A 24,147-nucleotide genomic window follows, 5' to 3' on the forward strand; every position below is an offset into this window, starting at 1 on the left:
GGCTTGGAAACTTACATTTGTAAGCTAAAAAAAAAAAAAAAGAGCCAGTTTTTGTACTTCAAGATATCTAAAGACTGAAATGCAGGGGACTTTGATTCAAACAATAACAAATTCTACACTGCTGCTTTAGTTTCCCACAGATATTTATTTCCCTTGCAGGAAAAAAACAAACAAACATTCACTCTACCCTTTAAGGGTAACTGCTTTCTTTCAACAATCTGCTCATGGTGGAAGGAGATGAGTAGGTTGATTATTCATCAGTAGACTTTTAATTAACTCAACTACTTCCAGCTGCATGTCTCATCTCAGCTCTACATGGTATTTCAAGACTCTTCAGGGTTTTTCAGGGAAGATTACTACACCCATTAGCCATATTCTTAATCATTAATAATTATTAATAATCAGCCATACCCGATTATCACATAAAGATTCTAATCTTTGGTTCCTCTTACTCTGTCTCTACCACTTCACCTATATTCTATTTTCCAAGAAAAGACAGAAATGTATTATACTTTCTTCTATCCTGCTGTCATTTTTCTTTTTTTCTTTGTTGGCTTTTTATACTTTTCTTTGTTCCTCTAACATAATGTTTACAGGGTTGGAAGTAAAGAAGAAGAGATTTAAAAATGTTTTCAGTCTTTCATTTTAATCAGAGGTGTTGATGTATTCTTTTTGTTTAAAAATACATATAATTAAATAGGTATATAAAAGTGTGTAAAATTAACGCATTCTCTTCACCTATTGTACTGCATCTAATATTATAGTCTTTCGGCAAAAACATTTGAAGTAGAATGAGGAAGTATCATTTTACCATCATGTTATTTTTGTCTTAGTGTATGCTTTCAAACTGTCACTCCTGCCTTCATTCCCCTCCAACCCTAGCAGAACTCAAGTGTGGCATAGTGAGTGTTCCACTTACTTACTTGCTGTTACAAACAGAGCATTCATTCATCTATTCATTCAGCATGTGTTTATCAATCTCCAACCATGTGCCCAGTTCTCTTCTAAGTGTTAGAGATATGGTGTAAAATATAACATAATTTCTGGCCATTTGAAATTTACTCTGAGAGATAAACATTAAATTAATATTTATAAAAATTATTTTCAAACTACTGTGATATGAAGGAAATTTTGGAAGTGAAGGAAATGCATTATATCTTGATTATGGTAGTGACTAATGTGAAAAGACATGAAATTGTTAGTGATTTTTTTCCTATATAAATTTTACCTCAATAAAGTTAATTTAAAAAAAGATAAAGTAATAAAACATTTAGGAATAAGTTCAGGCACTATATACACAATACATACATTCAGAAATCTGTAAAATATTACAGAAATAGGAAATATATCATATGTATTGATTAAAAGATACAATAATATAAAGATTTCAATTCTCCCAAAGTCAATATATAGAATCAATGCAGGCTTTCCCCTCCCCCATTTCTTGTGTTTATTTTGTTTTGTTTTGTTTTGTTGCTGAGAAGTTCACCAACTAATAAATCTGAAATTTATTTGGAAGGACAAAAAGCCCAAATGAAAAATGCTTTTGAACATGGGAGAAAAACATAGGTAGGAACTTCTCCAGAATTGAAATTGTATTAAATCAGTGTAATATTTGTGCAAGTTTAGGCAAAAAGAAAAAGCATATAGATGCTATTACAAGGATATAAAATACAAGGAAAATATGGGGGAAAATAGACTAATCATTAAGTAATAGGAGATCTAATATAGTCTCCGGAGTCAAGGAAAGCTTCCCCAAGGGACATTAATGTTAGTATGGGACAGATAGATGAGAAGTAGTTAACTAACTCAGGTGAGAGGATGAGAAAAAGAATATTTTAGTCAACAGGGAAAACATATGGAGAGACTCTGTGAAGAAGAAAGAAATAATAAAATACTAAGACTCTAGTAACCAAAAGAAAAGTCAGATTGTCTCAATTTTCTTTCCTTTTCCGGTATATCCCCCAGACATATGGAATGTGAACTTGGTCAACCTGACATCAACACAGGGCACATGAGAGGGAGTTGTACACTGACCAAAGATAAGCATTGAAGAAAACATGCTTCTTTATCCTTGTTTCCACTTATTCTCTACTTGAAATGTTTATAACCTTTTTCTTTATGAAATGTAGTCTCATAAGCTGGTGAGATGGCCTCGAGTCTTCCCAGTCCCACTGGCTTGACACATAACTGCTGCCCTGTTCTTCCCAAGGTGCAGCTTCCACATCACTCTCCTGTTAATAACCCTTCAGTGACTCTTGATTGTTCACAGAAGAAAAGACATTCTTTCAACTAAATCCATCCTATGAAATTGTATTTTCCTCTGTTTCTTTTCAAGTAATCGAATGATGAATGTGAACATGCTTTGTAAACTCTGAAGGATTATTTTGGAGATGGGCATGGAATTTGCACATATTAGATACCTCTTACGAGCCAGTTACTGCTTCTCCTGTGAGGCCTCGTATGTTAACAGCAAACTATGAAGAAAGTATTATTCCTAGTTCAAAGAGCCAACGAGCTGCAATTCATTGACTTTAAGATATACACTGTGATATTCCAAAGCATAGGCTGATTCTGTTTGGCGAAGTGTTGGTCTTGAAAGGCAGCCTACCATAAGGGAAAAAAGAACTGGGCTTGGAGTTGAAAGGGTTCTGTTCTGTTTGCTGTCACCACCTTCTTGTCTATGACATAAGGATAAGAATATTTCATATGGCTCTTGTAATGATTAAACAATATGATGAAGAGATTATATCTGTGCATTTTTAATACCAGTCATTAACTTCCTAATTATGAACTATAAAGTAATGAATATAATTTTCTCTAAATATGCAATGTTGGGTGTAACTTGTGCAGAGGATTTTGTGGTTTTCCATTTTTATTTACATATGTTACCATGTTGTATTTTCAAAAAATTCATGAGAAAATCAGTCTTCTTATATGAAATTTTAGACAATATTTTATACCCAAATCTTGCACAGTCATTTAAAGTAATATAATGAGTTTGCATTATTTGAGCATTCATGCCTAAATGTTGAAAGCAGACTTCCCAGAAGCTCAACAAGAGACAGATGGAAATGACCTTGTGATTCAAAAAAATGTTTCAGATAATCTAGACAGCAAATAACCCACATGTGGGTAATCAGGAGTTCATTGTTTTGGGGATCTTTAATTGCCTACTGTTTATCAATATAATTTAACTACCAGTGCATGTGATGATGATATAAATAGAACACTTGCCTATTTTTAAATGAGAAATGTCATATTTTTATTAATGATAAAATAGTATGAAAGAGAGTACTCTATGTGACTGTCATTAAAAACAGTTCACTCATCTTAAAAAAGAGCTGGATTTCCTTTCTTTTTTTATCCAGTATAAGAGCAGAAACTAATCAGTTTTCTTGAGAGTGTTAAAGTAATAATTAGGGTCTATTTTAGGTATGGATTGTTCTGGACATTTGCACATTTTTTATTGTTCTTAGTTATTTTATAGTAGAAATAACTATTACTATGCATGAGAAAGAGGGTGTTTATCACTCAAGTGTCTCATTCTACAACTGCAGTTAATTTTATAAGGAAATAATTTGTCATTTTCTAAAATAACCCTTTAAATGCTGCTGGCAAAAGCCATTTTCAGTTGATTGCCTCTGAAGCCAGTGATTTGTGGCATTGTACAAAACAACCAGTCTTGTGCCACCATACCTGAGGGGGACAAAGAAAACAAGACACTGATGTATACGAGCTTGGTTTTTTGTTGTTGTTGTTGTTTTTCTATTCATACATTTTCCTTTCTTTTTTTTTTCTTTTTTGGTTTTTGTTTTGTTATGTTTTGTTTGTCTGTTGATTTGTTTTTAATGATTGCCTCAAAACATGTGTGCTTTCTAGGAAATCTACACTCAGCAGTGCCTTTCATTTTTATTATCTAAGTTGATACTGATCCCCAGAGTAGGACTGATATTCATGACTGTTGTTGGATGGCTAAACATCTTTTGGATTTTAGATTCTCTGTGCTTTTGGACAGCATTTTAATACTATTGCTAGCTGACTGTTCTAAATGTGGTTACTGAAAATGTTCTAAGGAACTAGTTCCTTTCTAAGACAGAATATGTAATAAAATTATAAAATTCATGAAATTTACTCTTAGTTTTTTATATAATGTACGTACAGAGTAAAAAGTTAAGGTCCTTATGATTAAGACTAAGTCATATAAGCTTATACAGCCTATACTAGTTTTTTGAATACTTTTATTTAGTTTGGAAAATAATGCATTCAAATTTTGAAGTTCTTATACTGATTAAAATAATATCATTTTTTCCCCGGGTCTGCTATTTACTGTGTATCTGACTCAGTTAGAGAATATGAAGTTAGGTTTTAACTAACCTAATGAAAGTACCCAATAAATAAATTATCTGAACTTTTTTTTACTGCCTTGTGTTGTTAGAAAATATATGAAGCACAATATGAGCATACTTGAAAATATGTGTGCATTTATGTTGTAATTCTAGTTAATGTCCTCATTTGTATATAGAGAAAATATACTTAATTCATAAACTGTGGATCAGATTTCAATTCTTTATTTACTAGGTATTTACTGAGTGAATAAGGATATGCATACCATCAAATCACTTACAGATGAGACTGTTTGTTTTATTAGATCTTTGGCTTTAATTAGAGTCATGAGCCAAAAAAACATGCCTTCTAGTGGGAAGTGTATACTCTGTCAATTCAAGCACATTTTCATTGTCTACTGACTAACCAAAGTAGAAAAATTTGCATAAACAAATCAAAATTAGCAGGAACATAAAAGTGTAAAATGAGGTTGTTTATATTATCTGGCTAGTTTTTCCCTATTCTAAATGATAGCAAGCATAAAATCTTGATCTATGACATGAGTGTCTTTTATAAATTCAGACGTATTTTAGACGAATTAAGGCATTGCATTTCACAAGGAATTACTCAGCAAATCCTTTTGAAAGATGAATAATTACCCTATATTGTATATTGCTGTTTTCAAAACTTCATTGTTTTTCTCATATTCGTAGACCATTTATACCAATATTTACTTAATATTGTTTCTGTAATTCTTCTCATTTTAAAATTTTAAATAGTTTTATTACTCTAAGTCTTACTTGCTACAAATGAAACTAATTCAGAAAAATAAATATGTAGCCATTAAAATAAAATATCTACCCATTATCACCTACATACCGTGTCACTGGTGGCAGATAAGTTGCATGTTTGGAAATACTGTTCCGTATGATTGTAAATTCAGATTTTCATAAATTTAATTTTATTACAATAAAGCACAATTTAAATAGATGATTAACTAACTGAGGGCAGAAATTGCGTCAGTGTTGTTTATCCTTATTTCCCCAGCACTTAGTTCTTGGCATATAAAATGCATTCAATAAATATTGAATATGTAAATTAATGCATGAAACTTATACAGATGGTCCCTGACCTAAAATAGTTTAACTTATGAGTTTTTTAATTTATGATAGGTTGCTTGGAGTATTAAATACAATTTCAACTTATGACTTTTTGACTTACAATAGGTTTATTGGAAGGTAACCACATCAAAAGTGGAGGAACAGCCATATTTACCTATTCACCCTCTATAATCCTATCACACAGTAATAATTAAATAATAATAATGCCCAAAGTTTATACGAAAATACATTATGGGCAGGCACATGCTTGTATTCCCAGTCTTCAAAACACTAATTAATATAACACATAGCATTTCTATTAAACTTTATGGAGTATATTTATAGATCAAGAAAGTTTACCGTAATGTAATTAAGGAGAAATGAGTATGAAGCAGTATAGGAGTGGGCCTGGTAAAGGAGTGACAAGAGAGAAATGAAGTGAGAAGTAACAATCGAAATATATATCTATACCATAGAAACTGAGATAACCTGACGACTATGTCAAGGAAGAAAGGACTAAACTGAAAGCTAAATATAGATGGGAAAGTTGCTTCAGTGGAGAAAGCTCAGTTCCATCAAGAGTTACTTCCAAATTACCAGCCCTAGTGACCAAATTCTTCCAAAACGAATGACTCTTAACTATCCCCTGTATGGCTTTCTTCCAATAAAACTCACTTCTAAAGCTTAAATTCCAACCTGTTTTCTTTTGTCCATGCACTTAAGAAATGACATAATCAATTTTCTACATCATTTGGGTTAGAAGAAAAGACCATATAAAGCTAAAATGAGAAAAATATTCTGGACCTATTTAAAATCAGAGGTTCATCAGTTAGGGAGGCCCCTGAAGTACAAATAGACTATTTCACAAAACCTATGAGGCCTCAGTAAATGAATGCAGTCCACATCAGTTATGTGTCAGGAAGTCAATGGTTAGCTGATTTGATCAGTCGCAATTATTTTGACAGTTAAGAATGACTGTCAATAGTAACTGATATCTAAAGAAGAGGCACCACAGAGGTAGAATCATTCATAATTCAGAAATATTGCTGAACTATTACAGCTATATAAAATATTTATTTTTTGGCCCATTACCTAATAATCTAAGAGGATGGTTTGCATACTATTTTGCTGAAGGGACACTTGACCTATCAAGAAATAAACGAGTGATGGCTCATTTATCTGACTTTTTTTTACTTATGTATACATTTATTCATTAATTTATCTCTTTCAACATTGAACTTCTGAAAAGAGGACATTTTATAAGAAAATGAAAGGAATATATGCTTCCAGGAATTTGGAGGGAAATGAGACTGAAATAAGAAGGAAGTAGATTCTGTCAACTTAAGTAGTCTGTCTGGAGGGGAAAGGTCTCTAAAAAGCATCTTGTCTTACCTTCAACTTGAAGGATGTCATCGTGCCTGGTCACAGAAGCAGGAAATATGATTCAGGTGTCAGAAGCATATAGGAAAGAACCATCCTGCCTTGGCCAGTTGGAACCTTCAGCTATGGCATACGGCTATCAAGATGGGAGTGGGAGACATGTGGATATTTTTGGCAGCCACAATGGGTCAGCACCATTGGATCATATAGCAGAGTCTAAGTTAAGCCGAAAGATCCTGAAAACCAGGAGCTAATGAGGACACACTTTGTAAGGCAACTTCAGGGATTACTTTTCCTCCTGTGAGCAAAGGAAGGTACTTGAATGGTGTTGGAAGTTCTCACGATTCAGTAGACCAGACAAGAAGAATCAAGGGCTTTCAACATTTGGGAATAGTAATAAGCCTCTGGAGGAAGTATCTGAGACTCAAGATCCATAGCTCTCTTTGTATAGTAGATCCAGCGTGATCTACATCTATAAAGGAGCACACACCTGAATGTCAGGCACTGTGAACTGTCAGGTGACTTTGGTTAAATCCCGTAATTTCCCTCTGCCTCCATCTTTTTTTTTCCCACATGTTCAATGTACTATCTACATGGCAGGATTTTTTTGAGGGTTGAATGAAGTGGTGTGTGTGAAACACAGTAGAAAGTGACATAAATAATATGTATACTTGAATATGTGAAGCATGTTGATTCATGAATGCTATTGTCATTTATATTGGAGTGTCAACTAAGGTTGATTTCTTTCTCATGCCATAAGTCCATCCCAGGTAAGTAAGGAAGGTGCACCAGATTGTCTCCCACAGGAACTCAGGTAGGTCTTTAGAGCATCTGGAAAAGGCTATTCATTGTGATAGGGAAAGGGTATATGTGAATCACACACTGCATATTAAAGGCTCTGCATAGAGATGACACTTATCACTCCTGAGCTGGCTTAAGAGACACTTCACCTATCACATGGCCATACCTAACTGGAAGGGCCTGGAGAATCATAATCCTAGCTTGTGTCTAGAAGAGCTAAAATATTTGGTGAGCAGCACTAATGACCATCACATATGGATTCTTTCCATTTTCTACAGTGGAATGCCTTTTGCATCAAAGAAGCCTTCTAGATGTTTCTCCTGTTACTAATAACACCACATTCTTTCTGTATAGCTTTTAACAAACAAGTGGACTTTCTTAATTTTATGTATTCCTAGTTTCAAGGATTTGCTGGCATTAAAAATGTTAGTAGCCTTGTAGCAGAATATTCTTGTTTCTTTAAAAGAAAATAAATAATTTTATAAAATCCCTCTTTTTTTGCCAGACATTGATGAATGCTCTGACGGTTTTGTTCAATGTGACAGTCGTGCTAATTGCATTAACCTGCCTGGATGGTACCACTGTGAGTGCAGAGATGGCTACCATGACAATGGGATGTTTTCACCAAGTGGAGAATCATGTGAAGGTCAGTACAAAGAGAAGACCTAGAATTTAAGAACTTCTCTTGAACTTGAGGAATATATCGTAAGCTATAAATAGAATACATTGATCCAGTGTTATTAGTGTTTTTACTATATGTTTATACAACAGTGATTGGAAATATGTTAAAATCTAACTTTTTCTTGCTAATTATGGTAATTATTGTTATTTTTAGATAATTAAAGTTTGTGACACTAACCCAGTTTTCTGTGGATTCTTGCAACTGTTAAATGGTGTTTTTAGAATGAAAAAACATGTAGTATCACGTAAATTTTTTAAAGGAAAGCATGCATACATCTGATCCAAAAACATGTAGCAAAAAATACATGAGAAAAAGCAAGATAGAGGAAAAATGGGAATAGAGGAAATGCAATGATGGTGTGGTCAAGGATGACATACACAATACATGCTACTCAGGGCTATTCCTAACATGACATTTGCCTGGCAAAGTAAGAGATGTTTAGTGAGTGTTGAACGTTGGATACATAAGATATGGTCCCTGCTTCCATTAAGTTTTCAATCTAAGAGGAGTAGAAAATTCAACCAGATTATATTCAATTAGTTACCATTAATTTTGAATTATTTTGAACGGATTGACAAATCTGCTCCTCTATAGCCTCTATTGAAGGGGCATGATTTTTAGAAAACAGGCAGACAGAGCAAGCAGAGCCCAGTGAATAATTGCCAGGGAAACTACATGCACTGAAAGGATTTGTCATCAGAAGTCTTGGCATAGGAATGAAAAACAAAACACAACTTGAGAACTCATTATTTTCTCCATTTGTATTTACACCTTCATAGAGCCTGAGAGGATAATGGGGTTAAGATGACACAGTCAATGAAAGCTTTTGGCAATCTAACCTAAAGATACTTGACACCTAAATGATAAGATGTTTTTTATCCTTGTGCCTCAAAGGATTTTCACAAAGAAACAAGTGAAACAGGCTTGGGTGATGGATGCCAAGGCTTCTAGCCTGTTTTGCCAGCAGCAGACAAGCTCTGGAGCTTGAACAGAGTATTCATCAGGATTTCCACCTAGGAATGGGAATGCTGCTGCCTTACCAGGGGCTAAAACCTGGCATTTGCATGTTACCACTTCAATATGGTCTGAGGGCTTTATCTTGCACTGGTGAATGTTCCAGAGTGAACATTTCCAGCCCTGGAGAGAATGCCAGGAACCACAGATTATAGTTTCAAGACATATCAGACAGTGGAATTTTGTTCTTCCCTGATAAGCTAGTTTCTTGGTATTTTATAGAATTTAATTGAGATCATCTTTTTAAAAAATTATGCACATAAAGAATGAATATAAGCTGATTATAAATAATGCAAATCATACAGAAGCTTGTATATGGATTAAAGCTGAATATGCATCTTCATTTCACCTCCCCCCTTTCCCCATCTTTTCCACTCATCCTCTAGGGGTTACCTATGTTTAATTTGGGTTAGTATACTTGCACACTTTTTTCTGTGCATCTGAATGTGAGTAGAAAAACACACATACCTCTGTTGACTGTCTTACATTAAATTTGTAACTGAGCTCACTGTCTTTCAAATTTGTGATCACAAATCTCTAGTGGATTGTATTAGTTATCTATTGATGCCTAACAAATTACTCTTAAAACTTAGCAGCTGAAAACGGCAAACATTGTCTCACACTTGCTGTGAGTCAGGGATTTGTGCACAGCTTAGCTGGGTGGCTCTGATTCAGGGCCTTAATGACATTGCAGTCAAGTTCTTGGCCAGGATTGTGGTCTTCTTATATTGAAGGCTTGTCTGTGGTGGTAGTGGGGGGAATGGGAATCTATTTCCAAGGACATTCATGTGGCTATTGGCAGATCTCATCTCCTTAATACATGGGCCACTCCTCAAGGCGTAGGAGCTTGCTTTCCCTAAAGCAAACAATCCAAGAGCAGATGCCCAATATGGGAGCCATAGTCTTTTTACAACCTCATGTCAGATGTGACATTCCATCACTTCTCACACTTTATATTTGTTAGCATCAAGTCAGTAAGTCCATCCCACATTTAAGGAAGGGGATTACACAAGGGCTTGAATACTAAGTGGTGAGGATCACTGGGGCCATGTCAGAAGCTACCTACTGTAAGGGCCATCAGCACTGTCCAGCATTCCTACTTCATTTCCTTAGTTACATTCCCTTCCAACTTTCCAATTAACAGCCATTTCACAACTTCTTAAGTCTCCTCAGACTTTGGATACTGCTTCCTTTCTCTTTATTCTCTGTCAGTGGCCTGTCTACTTAACTGAGAACACAGAAGTAGTCAAAAGCGATCTGCCTCACTTTCCACCACAACCCATACTCTCTTATTTATTTATTTCTATATATCTGCTCATTTATTTCTATATACCTGCTGCTTTTTCTCCCTCCTCTTTTATTGGAGGAAGTGGCCCCACTCCTATCAAATATGAAACTCATCATTGTATCTTGCATCTCATCCTCTCTCACCTGTTTAAAGATTCTGCCCATATATTATTAACTTTCTCTTCCGTATAATTAAGTCTTTTTCTACTGCATCATTCCTATCAGTGTTCAAAGAGTCAAGAGTAGCAGCCATCTTTGAAAACAAAACAAAAGCAAACAAAATGTAACTTCCCTTGACATCACCTGACTCTACAGACATATCTTCCAGTTTTCTGTCCCCTTTAGAACAAAATTCCTTGAAAAAATTTTCAGTACTTGTTATCTCTGCCTTCTTCCTTCCAGCGACACTTTAGTCTCACTGCTCTAGCCAATGCTTTTCTTTCAAGATTACTAACAATTTCCATTTTGCCAAATTAGCTGATCAATTACTATCTCCTTGATCAACTACTCAGGCATTTAACTCAGTTGATCATTCTCTTCTCTCAAAACATAATTTTCCTCACTTGGCTTCAGGTTCATCACTCTCTCCTGGTTTTTCTCCTTTCTCCTACAGGCCTTTTTTTTACTCTCTCAAATGCCCCAGGGCTCAGGCCTTGTCGATCTTTTCTATCCATTCTCAATCCCTAAGTCAACCAGTTTCATGGCTTAAAATGCCATCTATATATCCCAAACTCAGACCTCTGCCTTGGCTACAGATTCTACATCTAGTGGCCTACTAGGTAGCTCAACCTGGACGTCTAATAGACAACTCAGACCTAATATGGCTAAAACAGAACTTTTAATTTGCTCTCTAAGTCCTACAGGTCCTTTAACATAGTTGTCCAGAACAACATCTTAGAGTCATTGTTTTCTTCCTTCTTTTCCTCATATCTCACATTCCATACATTAACAAATTTCACAGTTTCAACCTTCAAAATATATTCCCAGTCTAACCACCCTTTACCACTTAGATTGTTAACGTCTTAATCTAAGCCATTACTACCTTTTGCCTGAACCACTATAACAGCCTCCAAACTGGTCTTCCTACTTCCATGCCCAATTCCCCTAGAGTCTTTTTTTTTTTTTAATAACATTCAGAGTGATTCTTCGAAAACTGAAGTTAGATCATGGTACTCCTCTGTTCACACTCCTGGAGCCTCTCCACCCCTCTCAAAGCAATATGCAAACCCTGACCATGGTTGACAAGGGCTCACATGATATGCATCCTTGGCTTTCTTGCCATTTCTAAAATATACAAAACAGATTTATTTGCATGTACTGTCCCTTTATGTGGAATCCCTTCCCCTAGATCTTTGCAAGGTTCTTCTTTCATTTAATTCAAATTTCTTCTCAAATGGTTTCTCCTGGACAACTAATTTAAAATAGTCTCCCACCTCTGACACTCTATTCACTTACCCTGCTTCACTTTTTTTTGATAGAAATTATAAATTCACCTGAAATTATAGTATGTATTTATGTGTTTACTTTCTTATTATCTGCTTTAGAATGTAAGCTTCAAAGGTCATAGTTTGTGTTTGCTTGTCAGCTATCATATCTCCAATGCCTAGAACAGTGTCTGACACATAGTAGATGATACATTTATTTGGCCAATGAAAAGATTGAGATAAATAATAGACAGCTAATCTCTTCATTAGAAATGCATTAGGCACATAACCTATGTTGGAATGTAGATATTAGTATGACAGATAGTGGATATATATATATATATATAGTTAAAAGTAGATATATAATAATGATCAGGATAAAACATAATTAATGCATTCATGAGTGTTCAGCCCAGGAAGTAACAAGGATAATTAAACTAAACATCAAAATAACACATTATAAATATGAAGACAGCAAAGTAGAGGATTTGTCTTCATAGAAAAGGCCTTTCAAGGAAACCCACAAACATAGGAGCAGTGAAAAATCTTTTTTAAAATAACAAAAACAAAAACACTATTCTGGAAAGATGATTCTGCCATTATCTACCAATAAAATTATTATAAAGATTATCAGAAAAACCTACTATTCTGTCAGAGGACAACATGCTCTGAAGGATTCTTTTTTTTTTTTTTTTTTTTAATATGAGACAGAATCTCACTCTGTCGCCCAGGCTGGAGTGCAGTGGTATGATCTCGGCTCACTGCAAGCTCCGCCTCCCAGGTTCACGCCATTCTCCTGCCTCAGCCTGCCGAGTAGCTGGGTTTACAGGTGCCCGCCACCACGCCCGGCTAAATTTTTTTGTACTTTTAATGGAGGCGGGGTTTTGACGTGTTAGCCAGGATAGTCTTGATCTCCTGACCTCGTGATCTGCCCGCCTCGGCCTCCCAAAGTGCTGGGATTACAGGTGTGAACCAGCGTGCCCGGCCTGAAGAATTTTTTTAAAAGAACACATCTGATTTATTTATATATGTGTGTGTGTGTGTGTGTGTGTGTGTATTTTATTATTATTATACTTTAAGTTCTAGGGTACATGTGCACAACGTGCAGGCTTGTTACATATGTATACATGTGCCATGTTGGTGTGCTGTACCCATTAACTCGTCATTTACATTAGGTATATCTCCTAATGCTATCCCTACCCCCCTACCCCCACTCCATGACAAGCCTTGGTGTGTGATGTTCCCCTTCCTGTGTCCAAGTGTTTTCACTGTTCAATTCCCGCCTATGAGTGAGAACATGCGGAGTTTAGTTTTTTGTCTTTGTGACAGTTTGCTGAGAATAGTGTTTTCCAGCTTCATCCATGTCCCTACAAAGGACATGAACTCATCCTTTTTTATGGCTGCATAGTATTCCATGGTGTATATGTGCCACATTTTCTTAATCCAGTCTATCACTGATGGACATTTGGGTTGGTTCCAAGTCTTTGCTATTGTGAATAGTGCCGCAATAAACATACGTGTGCATGTGTCTTTATAGCAGCATGATTTATAATCCTTTGGGTATATACCCGGTAATGGGATGGCTGGATCAAATGGTACATCTAGTTCTAGATCCTTGAGGAATCGCCACACTGTCTTCCACAATAGTTGAGCTAGTTTACAGTCCCACCAGCAGTGTAAAAGTGTTCCTATTTCTCCACATGCTCTCCAGCACCTGTTGTTTCCTGACATTTTAATAATCGTCGTTCTAACTGGTGTGAGATGGTATCTCATTGTGGTTTTGATTTGCCTTTCTCTGATGGCCAGTGATGATGAGCATTTTTTCCTGTGTCTGTTGGCTGCATAAATGTCTTCTTTTGAGAAGTGTCTGTTCATATCCTTTGCCCACTTTTTGATAGGGTTGTTTTTTTCTCATAAATCTGTTTAAGTTCTTTGTAGATTCTGGATATTAGCCCTTTGTCAGATGAATAGATATATTTTTATAAAAAGATTAAAAAATAACTTCTAAACATTCTCCATTTAGTGCAATTTCTGTGATTTGTAGAATTGTAATATTAGTATTTAGAAGGATTCCATTTTAAGAATATGATTATATCAGAGAAGGTGCTATTTTTTTGTTGCTGGGGGGAAGAAAGTAGACAAAGCTACAGTGGTAGCTTTACAGTTACTCTGAAGTGTAAGACTCATACTTGAAGGGCATGAATAAATAACTTCACTGTGTCACTACTTTTTAGGTTACAGTTGTGTGAGCTACAACATACATGTTTATAAGCTGCATTCATACAAATTGTTTGCTGTTTTGCTCATCCATTTATCTCAGAGATTTAGACATTTCATCCTGAGGTAACATGCCAGAGTCCCATTTTCCTTATCCATCCCCTATTTCCACTGTGCCTAAAACCTTGTCTCTCTCTGAGACACCGTCCAGTATCTTTTTTCGCATAAATATCTTATATTTCTGCCAACATTTCCCATTATTGCTGTAATTTCTGGACAATCTTTAAGTTTGGTGAAGTTTTTTGAACTTTTGATACCAAAAAAATGAAGTTTACATGATAGTATTTTAAATAGTCTGTTCAAGCCCAACGCTGTGATTGAGAAAAGCACTTGATTTTGAGAAGAAATATAAATGTCATGCTGTGAAGGAACAAAGAGAAATTATTTGCTCTTTGGTATCAAGGAAGGCTTCTCAGAGTACCTAGTATTTGCTTTAGGACTTTGCTAAGTATGATGAGATTATTGCCAAGTCGAGATAGGGAAAATGACTGCAAACAAGAAGTAGCTCTAAATACTCTAAGTACTACAAAGTTTGAACCTGAGTAGAAGAACTCTTTTTGAGAAAGGAGATGATGAAAGTAATCTGCATCAAATCCACATTTTGGCCCAATTCTATTTTCTGAGCCCCAGACACACATATCCAACTACTTACTGAGCAGCTCTGCTTGGAAGCCCAGAGGAAGTGCAATTCAGCCAGTCCTAAACTGAACACGTCTGCCTTTATCTCTCCCCGCTCTTCTGTTCCACAGCAAAATCTTGCTCTTCTTTCCATAAATAGCATCAGCCATATTTTCCATGCTAGAGATCTAAACATCATTCTTGATCTCTCTTTCTTTCTAATCTTGAAAGCCAACAAATCACTATGTTGTGTTAATTCTCTCTGTTGTCTCTTTCTATGCGTCCCCACTGCTGTAACTCAGTGTGGCATGGTACTTAAGAGCACAGACTTAGAGCATGATTGCTTCAGTTCCCATCTGGGCCTACTGGCTGTGTGGCTGTGTCACCTTGGGCAAGTTATGTAACAGTATTATGTCTCAATTTCCTGATTTATAAAGAGAGAATCATAATTTAATTATATCTTCGACGGTGGTTGTGAAGATTAAATAAATCATTATATGAAAAGTTATCAGAGTCTGGTACATACCAACCACTATGAGACTCTGCTTTTATTGTATGATCATCTTTTGCCTGGACTATGGAAACAGTCTATTAACTGGTCTCCTGGCTCCAAGTTCTAATCCATTCAAATCTCTTTTCCAAAATGAACCCAAAGGAACCTGTCTAAAATGAAAATCAGATTGTGATTTTTTTTTATTTTGCGTTTCTCTAAAATGACATTTTATTGGCTTTATGAAAAAGTTCAACTTTCTTAACATGACCTTTCCTTGGACCCTGAGTAGCCTTCAGCTACATGCTATTTACTCTGCTCTCTCACTGAACATTCCAGTCTACCAGCACTTCTGTTTCTCCAGCACATCTTGATAGCTCTAGACGTTGGGCCTTTAAGCACACTCTTGCCTCAAAAGCACTCTAGACTACTGTTTACCTACTCTTTGCATGGCTAAATATTAATCATAGTATAATCGCCATACCTAGAGAATGTATAGACAAAAAAGATCCAGAAGAGCTACCGGTGTGATAGGAAGCAAGTAGGGAAAATTTATCAAGAAGAGGGAGAAAGTTTCGTCAAGTGCTCTGCTAGACCAAGTTACATGAAAACTGACACTGACAAATGGATTTAGCAACCTTATTTCTTTAATAATCACTCACTAAAGGAGTTATCTATATTTTTTAAGTTGGAATTTGTATGTGCCATGATAGGTATACCGTGATAGGTTTTTCAAAGTAGAATACACACCTTGTATGGATAGTTAATTTGGGAATCTTGTTATAACCAAGCTATGTGTAAAAATGGGTTCCGAAATTCTCTACCACCAGTTAATTGGGAAAAGTTTCTGCATTGTCAGAGTCAGTGTAGATAATAAGCAGAAAAAACAAGCTGAGTTCAAACTTACTCAAACTCCTTGGATAGCAAGAGATTGTAGTTAGTCCATTATGATGCATCTGCCCACACATTTTTTCCAGGTATAACAAGTACATGCCAACCATTGTTATGAGCAACTTTTTACTCTATTTCTTTATTATAGATGTGCTTTATTTAAGTATACATATTCATCTTGTGCCTGGACATCTCTTCTTTGTCCCATGCAGCAACCCTGTGGAATCTTTCTGCCTATAAGGGGGAAAAAAGTATTATCTGATAACCCAGCTTTTATTTTAAAGTGTCAAGCAAAATAAAATGATTGCAAAAATTCAGCCATTGCCATTCATGGAATAATGTCCTTATAGTAGACTGTAAAAAAGCTATGTAGTAAGGATGTCTGTAGCGCTTGTTGTCAAAGAGACCAAATAACTATGGTTTGTTTATGTTTTTCTGGCTAATTATAATTGTTAATTCTAGAAATATTTAATGGGAGACAAGTATCAACTCACCGGATGTACCATATCATTCCAAATTGACCAAATATAAAACTAGCTAATAAAATTTAATTTTTATTATGAAGAGAAAAATTTTCTCTAATCTGAAAAAATACACATTAACCATAGTACTTAATTTTTAAAAAATATATTCTCATCCTGGCTAACAGTTTTCTTTCTAATCATAGTCTACAATAATAAGTAATATTATCCCTAACAAATCAAGCTTAATAAAGCTCTATAATCACTTTTTCAGCTATTGATCCAATTCATTAGTTTTGTTGAAATGGGAACTAATAAAAATCAAGGCAAACAGAAAAAAAATGTCCTGTGGCTTACTTTCAGGAATACATATGTGGCAGAATTTAAGTATATAAGAAGTTTAAAATTGCCAAATTTTAACTAGTCCAAGTCTTCAGTTAATGTTGAAGTCGAATCATTTGATAAAGATATTTCCTAAACCTTATTTTTAAAATCTTCAAGGAGAATCAGTATACAGCGCCCTAGTTAAAAGCTATACATTCCATCTTGTCTCTAACCCACTTCTGCCATGATTTAATTCTTTCTTTCTTGACCTTTACTCAGAGGAAACTGATGAAATGGTAAATAACTGCTTATTGCCATTCATACCACGTCTCTGAAATGTATTTTGGCTTGTGACCTTTAAATTACGGGGGTAAATAAAAGTGAATCCCATCTCCTCTTGTGGACCTGATCTGTGGGTCACGATATGTTTGCTTCTTCATCTGTATGAAAATGCTTTAGGCTGTAATGGCCATGAAATAGGTGATGTCAGGTGAAGTATGGGCAATTGCCAGCTGAGTCAGGCAGGGGACAAAATGATAATCTGAAATGGAAAAGTTAAGAAGTAGTGGATTCTTTGTGAGAGAGATGGTAATTGCTGATGATTATTTGCCCTTCCGTGGTTGAGAGTCAAAGTCTAAGGACCATATGAAAATACCTGGAATGCAAGGGAAGATCACCTAGGCAGAACAATGGAAAGAGCTTCATGGAGGGGGGCAGGTGCAGCTGCGAGAATAAGGTTTGATATTGCATAAAATGCTGCAGGGATCTCATGACATTTCATCTCCCACTAAGAAGGGATTTTTCTGTAATCACCAGTTTAACACTGGGGATGATATCCCCATTAAAGTATCATAGGCACTTTTAGAATTTCCACTGTTGAACTGTTTTTATTTGGTAAATTGAGTCATATTCTTACTCTCAAAAATATAAATGTTTCATAAAGCCTAATGGTATTTACATAGATATAAAAGTTGAAATTCTAGCCAAGGTTACCCGATTTTTAAAATCAAACATGATAATATTTTCCCGTGAAATCCCCAGATCATTAACATTGCTTTAGTCAACATTTAATCACAAATGCAAGCCGGTAAGATGAAAATTAATTTACAGTTGAATACTTTATGTCAGGAGACAACTGACCTGATTGCAGTTGTTTGAAACTGCACATATTCTAAGCACATTGCATGCCGTTTTTTCTTGTCTATAGATATTGATGAGTGTGGGACCGGGAGGCACAGCTGTGCCAATGATACCATTTGCTTCAATTTGGATGGCGGATATGATTGTCGATGTCCTCATGGAAAGAACTGCACAGGGGACTGCATCCATGATGGAAAAGTTAAGCACAATGGTCAGATTTGGGTTTTGGAAAACGACAGGTGCTCTGTGTGCTCATGTCAGGTTGGTATAAATAAAAAACTTTAATCAATTTTATTCAGTTGTAATTTGCATATGTTTTAAGTGTGTATATGGTTTGATGGGTTTTGACAATGTGTACATCCACTTAACTACCAGCACAATTAATATAACAGAACATTTCCAGTAGCCCAAATGTTGCCTATGTTCTTTCCTAGTTAGTCCCACAACCCTAGATCTAGGCAAAAATTGCATCCAGTCCCTATTGATTAAATTTGTATTTTCTAGAGCCTCATATAAATGGAGTTATATAGTACATACTATATTGTGTCTGGCTTCTTTCTCTCAACATTATGTTTTTGAGATTCATTCATATTGTTACATATATCTGTAATCCATTTCTTTTTAATGCTGAATATTATTTCATTGTATGGATATACCAATGTATTTATCTATCCACATGTTGATAAAATTTTATTACTAACCGTGCTAATTTTTTCCTAGTCACAATATCATGTTTGAATGACTGCACAAATAAAGTCAGAATGAACATGCTATGATGCAAGAGTGAAAAATATTTATTTGGTCTCTATTTCAGTTTTAGATAGGTATTCTGTTATGTGTACCTAGTTATAATGAATGCTCAAATTATTTTCAGATGAATAATATTATGTACCAAAAACTCAGCTGTCATAAAAGAAACTGATAACAGTTTATACAAAAACATAGGTGTTAAATACTCCAGAAATTTAGTAATATGTATTTTATTAACTATGAAATGTTAAAACACATGCCCTCAAACAAAACAAAATTTAGTTAGTATGCAACTTACCATACTAATATACAAATATATACTTACATATAAATGAAGACATTTATATACACAGTGGTTATCATTTTATGCTGGTCATTTCTGGAAAAAAAAAATTTCTGGTCATTTGAGGAGTAGTATGTGGAAAGGAAATTGAAAATCCCCCGGCTTAGGTAATTTCTTTGTGTTAGCTAAAAAACAGAAATGTTAAAGAAAATTTGTTATATTGGATAAGCAGTGTGAATTATTTCAACTTCCAAGTCACCATCTGAAATATATGTGTGTGGGTGTGTGTGTGTGTATGTGTTATTGTATTGAGCAATGGAGGTTTTTGGTAACTGCTTTTTTTCTTTTTCATACAGAATGGATTCGTTATGTGTCGACGGATGGTCTGTGACTGTGAGAATCCGACAGTTGATCTTTTTTGCTGCCCTGAATGTGACCCAAGGCTTAGTAGTCAGTGCCTCCATCAAAATGGGGAAACTTTGTACAACAGTGGTGACACCTGGGTCCAGAATTGTCAACAGTGCCGCTGCTTGGTAAATTTAACTACGTGAAGTGGAAAGAAAATTTAGGCCCCGAATCTAAATAGGGAACAAACCTTGCCCTCCCCATTTGCCAATACCTAGCACCAGGCCACAGTGTTGACAGTTATAAAAAGTGAGCCTGGTTAGGATGATGAGGTGATAGTTACACGATCACAACCCAAGAAGGAATATTCTGAGGTAGATGTGGCACAAGGTGTTGAATAGTCTTTCACTGACAGTAATGTCTCTTTCAGAAGTATCTCCATAGCTCAAAAGAAGAAAAGACTCTCTTAGCTTCCCCATTCCTATCCAGTTTAGGCTAACTTAAAGACAATTATTGATAGAATAATGGCATTCATGAAAAAAATATTCTTTTTCCAAGTAGAATTTTTGTTAACCCATTTATATCAGCCATGTTTAGACTTAAAAAACAAAACAACCCCCCCCCACAACCAAAACCGTTTATTTCCTTCTAAAGATTGTTATTTTCAATGCTTCTAGTGGGCACCTTGTTTTGCAGGTAATATGGATATGCAATAAATATATATTAGAATTGAATTTCTCTATATATTTATAAAACTTTTACTAGAAACAATAAGTAAGAAGAAAGTAATGATTTGTTAAAGCCTTTTTTCAGTTGAATGAATTTGTTTCTTTCTAGTGGTGTAAATGAAAAGGAAAATTGGTCTATGTGTCTTTATAGCGAAAACTTTCACAGAAGATGCTACTTTTAAAGTTATGGCCTGTTTCTTTCTATTTGTGTGAGGTTATTTTTAAGGCAAAGCTTTTTTGTTCCTTCCTTTTTATACTTTCAACCCAAAAATCAATGGAAAGACCAAGGTCAGTTTCTGTGCCTGAAGGCTGCTTTCATCTCCCAAACCATGAGATTCAGAATTATGAAGAAAATAGGAAACAGGTGGGAACTACATTTTTAAAAAGATCCAATTCACACTATTTTCCTGTGTGGAATTAAAAAGGAGTGAAATCAATTCCTAGGGTTTTTTTTTTTTTCAAAGTTTCTACACTGAAAAATATATAAATGAACAAAGAAAAACCATCATATTCCCTTCATATTTTAGTTTATTTTCTTTTAAATGAACAAAACATTCTTTATGCATAAAGGAATGAATAACAGCTTAGAAAAAATAGCGAAAGAACGAAAAAGGTATCACATGGGCAAATACGTTAAATAAAAACCTCTCTCCTTTGTCATGGGAAAGATAGGGGCATGCACATTTTATTGTTTTAAGATAAGTGATTTTTGCTTTTGTTTTATTGGTGTTATTTAAATCCTGAAGATTGTTTCAAAATCAAGCTGCAATACAGAACTCATCATTCTGATAGGGTTTTTGTATTAATATATTCCCTGAAAGATTCATGAGCTTTGTAGATCTAAGTTTAAATATCAGTCAAATAAATTGAATATTCAGTAAACCCTGTGCTCATCTGCTTTTTCCTGGCCTCCCTCCATTTCCTCCTCCCTCTCCCTCTGCCCTTGCACATCTGTTTTCCTTATAGCAAGGGGAAGTTGATTGTTGGCCCCTGCCTTGCCCAGATGTGGAATGTGAATTCAGTATTCTCCCAGAGAATGAGTGCTGCCCGCGCTGTGTCACAGACCCTTGCCAGGCTGACACCATCCGCAATGACATCACCAAGACTTGCCTGGACGAGATGAATGTGGTTCGCTTCACCGGGTCCTCTTGGATCAAACATGGCACTGAGTGTACTCTCTGCCAGTGCAAGGTAAACCCCATTACATTTAAATAGTGAGCACTTTGCCAGCTGCACCCAGGGCTCATAGATAATAATGTGCTCGACCTGACAATGGGAAGGTTTTTTTTTTCTGTTTATTTTTCAAACATAGATGGGAGGAATGCCACTCAGCTCTATTAGTTCCAAGGCTGTCATGGGCATCCCTCTGATGTATATTCAAGGACAGTGCATGGACTGAAACCAGAATGATCCGTTATTTATATCACCAGAATAGAAACAAGCTACTTAAATTGTCCTAAGTATCTAACTGTACACATCTTTTTAAAAAGCTGAAACAACAAACCTCATGTTTCTTCTTTCATGATAGGAGACAATATTGTTTTATTGATTTTTAGCTGGTTCTTTTACAAGGTCCGTAAGATACATAAGCGAAGTAGATTTATTACATTTTCCAAGGTGGAAATCAATGTGGCAAAGATGGGCGTATTTCTTGGTTTGTTATGATCAGTTACATTGAGTTGAAAAATTTAAGATCTGTTTTTTACCATATTTTATTCATACAGTTGGAGAAAAACCATTAGAAAGCTCTTTCTCCTTATTCTCATTGGAAAAGACAGCTTTGTGCCTTTTGCTTCAATGAGAGCACAAATACAATGAATGTAGGCAGAGTATATAGAGTTTGTAGATTAGTGACAATGTTGGAAGCATTCTAATTTGATTATTATTTCTATATAAATTTAATCTTGTGGCCATTATGCTTTATAGTCATAATTTTGTAATTAACATTGAAACTAAATAAATAACCTGAAGGCTTAACAGTAACAACCAAATAGCAGACGTGTCAGATTTTTCTCAGCATAACATAGCCAGATATCTGTAACTGCTCTGATATTTTTAAGTGAGCATTTCCATTTTGTAATTTTTATCCTATGGAGCAATTTAATTCAGATTCACTTATTACAAATTCTTACCAGAGTAGGTTGAAGTAACAGGACAAAGAAATATAAAATGCTTTAAGCTTTGAGATGCCATTTTTATCTATTTCAAGCTCAAATTTCTAGTTCTTTCAATCAAAGCAATTTGTCAATCAAGCAAAGCTTTTTGAGTGAACATTTACTGCTGTTTTTATGAAATGCATTAGCAAATTTAAAAGTTACTATTACTAAAAGTTACTAAGAATGTATATGCAATGTTCCTTTAATATATATTTAATATGTGTATATTCAATAGTGCATATCTCGAAACTTAGCACTAATGACTAACAGGGAAATACTTTCTGATATTTAATTACCAAATAGAGTTGAGTCCTCTTACACCCTTAATCTTTCTGTGAGATTATTCTTCTGAGCAATAGTGACAAAAATATATATTGAGTGATGAACAAAAATGAAATATAGCACCGAAGTTATTCACAGTAAGAAAAATGCATATAGTAATAAGCAGGAAAACAATGCAGACTGTTTTCTGGGGTAGAGAATTTGAATGAGCTTGTCATTCACTGCCTTATAAACAACTACTATAATCTCTCAGCTCTTGATAGGAATATATTCCAGAAAGTGTATTTTGATATTAAAGTCATTTCTTCCTGTCAGATAAGTACTGGTTTGCAGAAGTTAGTATTAGATACTATTTTCTTTATCTCTTATATGAGATATGAGTCATAAAATATGCTCAGTTTTGTCAAATTTATCTCAAATACTAATTTTATTACATTTATTTTGTGTTATTTTGAAAATAAAGTTTATGCAAAACAGGCTTCAGATATTGCCTTAGAGGTAAGCATTCTTCACAATTTAGTGCTTTGAAAGCACTATTTTATTTATTACATCTCCATTCTACTCCCCTCTGAGTTATTTGTTTTTAATTGATAAATACACACTGTGTGGGGCATTGTGCTGGTACCAGGTATATAATGATAAGCAAAACCAGACAGAGTCAGCCCTGGGAGTTATTCTCTATCAGCTTATTATCTGGCACTCTGTTGTTCAATATGCTAGTCAGTAGCCACATGTGGCTATTTAAATTTTAATTAAAATTAAATAATATGAAAAATTTAATTTCTTAGTTACACTAGCCACATTTCAATTGCACAATAGCCACATATGGCTACTGGCTGTCATATTAGTTAGCACACTGTGTTAGGCCGTTCTTGCTTAGATGTAAAGAAATACTTGAGACTGGGTAATTTACAAAGAAAAGGGGTTTAATGGGCTTACAGTTCTGCAGGCTGTATGGGAAACAGTACCAGGGTCTGCTTCGGGGGAGGCCTCAGGAAGCTTCTACTCATGTGGAAGGCGAAGCAGCAGTGGGCACTTCACATGGCAGGAGTGGGAACGAGAGAGAGAGAGAAAGTTGGTGGGTAGGTGCCACACATTTTAAAATGACCAGATCTCGTGAGAACTCACTATGGTGAGAACAGCACCTAGGGGATAATGCTAAGCCATTCAAGAGAAATCTGCCCTTATGTTCCAAACACCTCCCACCAGGCCCCACCTCCAGGATTAGGGATTACAATTCAATATGAGATTTGCATGGGGACAAATATCCAAACTATATCACACACACAGAAAACATTTCTGTTATCACAAAATGTTTTCTTGGACAGGCCTGGTCTAGTGGTCAAGAATGTAGTCTCTGGAATCAGGCTGCCTGGATTCAAAGCCTG

The 24,147-nt window shown here is 35.2% G+C and overlaps 1 protein-coding gene across 4 annotated transcripts in view; it reads left to right on the forward strand.

Annotated features, from left to right (window-relative positions):
- Nucleotides 1-24,147, forward strand: part of LOC105470100 (neural EGFL like 2) — a 435,684-nt gene that overhangs the window by 401,514 nt on the left and 10,023 nt on the right. For all 4 annotated transcript variants that reach the window (XM_071071837.1, XM_071071835.1, XM_011721849.2 and 1 more), the window contains exons 17-20: nt 8,113-8,253; nt 18,283-18,476; nt 19,605-19,781; nt 21,288-21,512. In XM_071071837.1, the coding sequence (XP_070927938.1) occupies nt 8,113-8,253; nt 18,283-18,476; nt 19,605-19,781; nt 21,288-21,512 (737 nt within the window). The remainder of the gene's footprint in view (nt 1-8,112; nt 8,254-18,282; nt 18,477-19,604; nt 19,782-21,287; nt 21,513-24,147) is intronic.

The sequence above is a fragment of the Macaca nemestrina genome, chromosome 10 (genome assembly GCF_043159975.1).
Source record: "Macaca nemestrina isolate mMacNem1 chromosome 10, mMacNem.hap1, whole genome shotgun sequence".
NCBI lineage: Eukaryota > Metazoa > Chordata > Mammalia > Primates > Cercopithecidae > Macaca > Macaca nemestrina.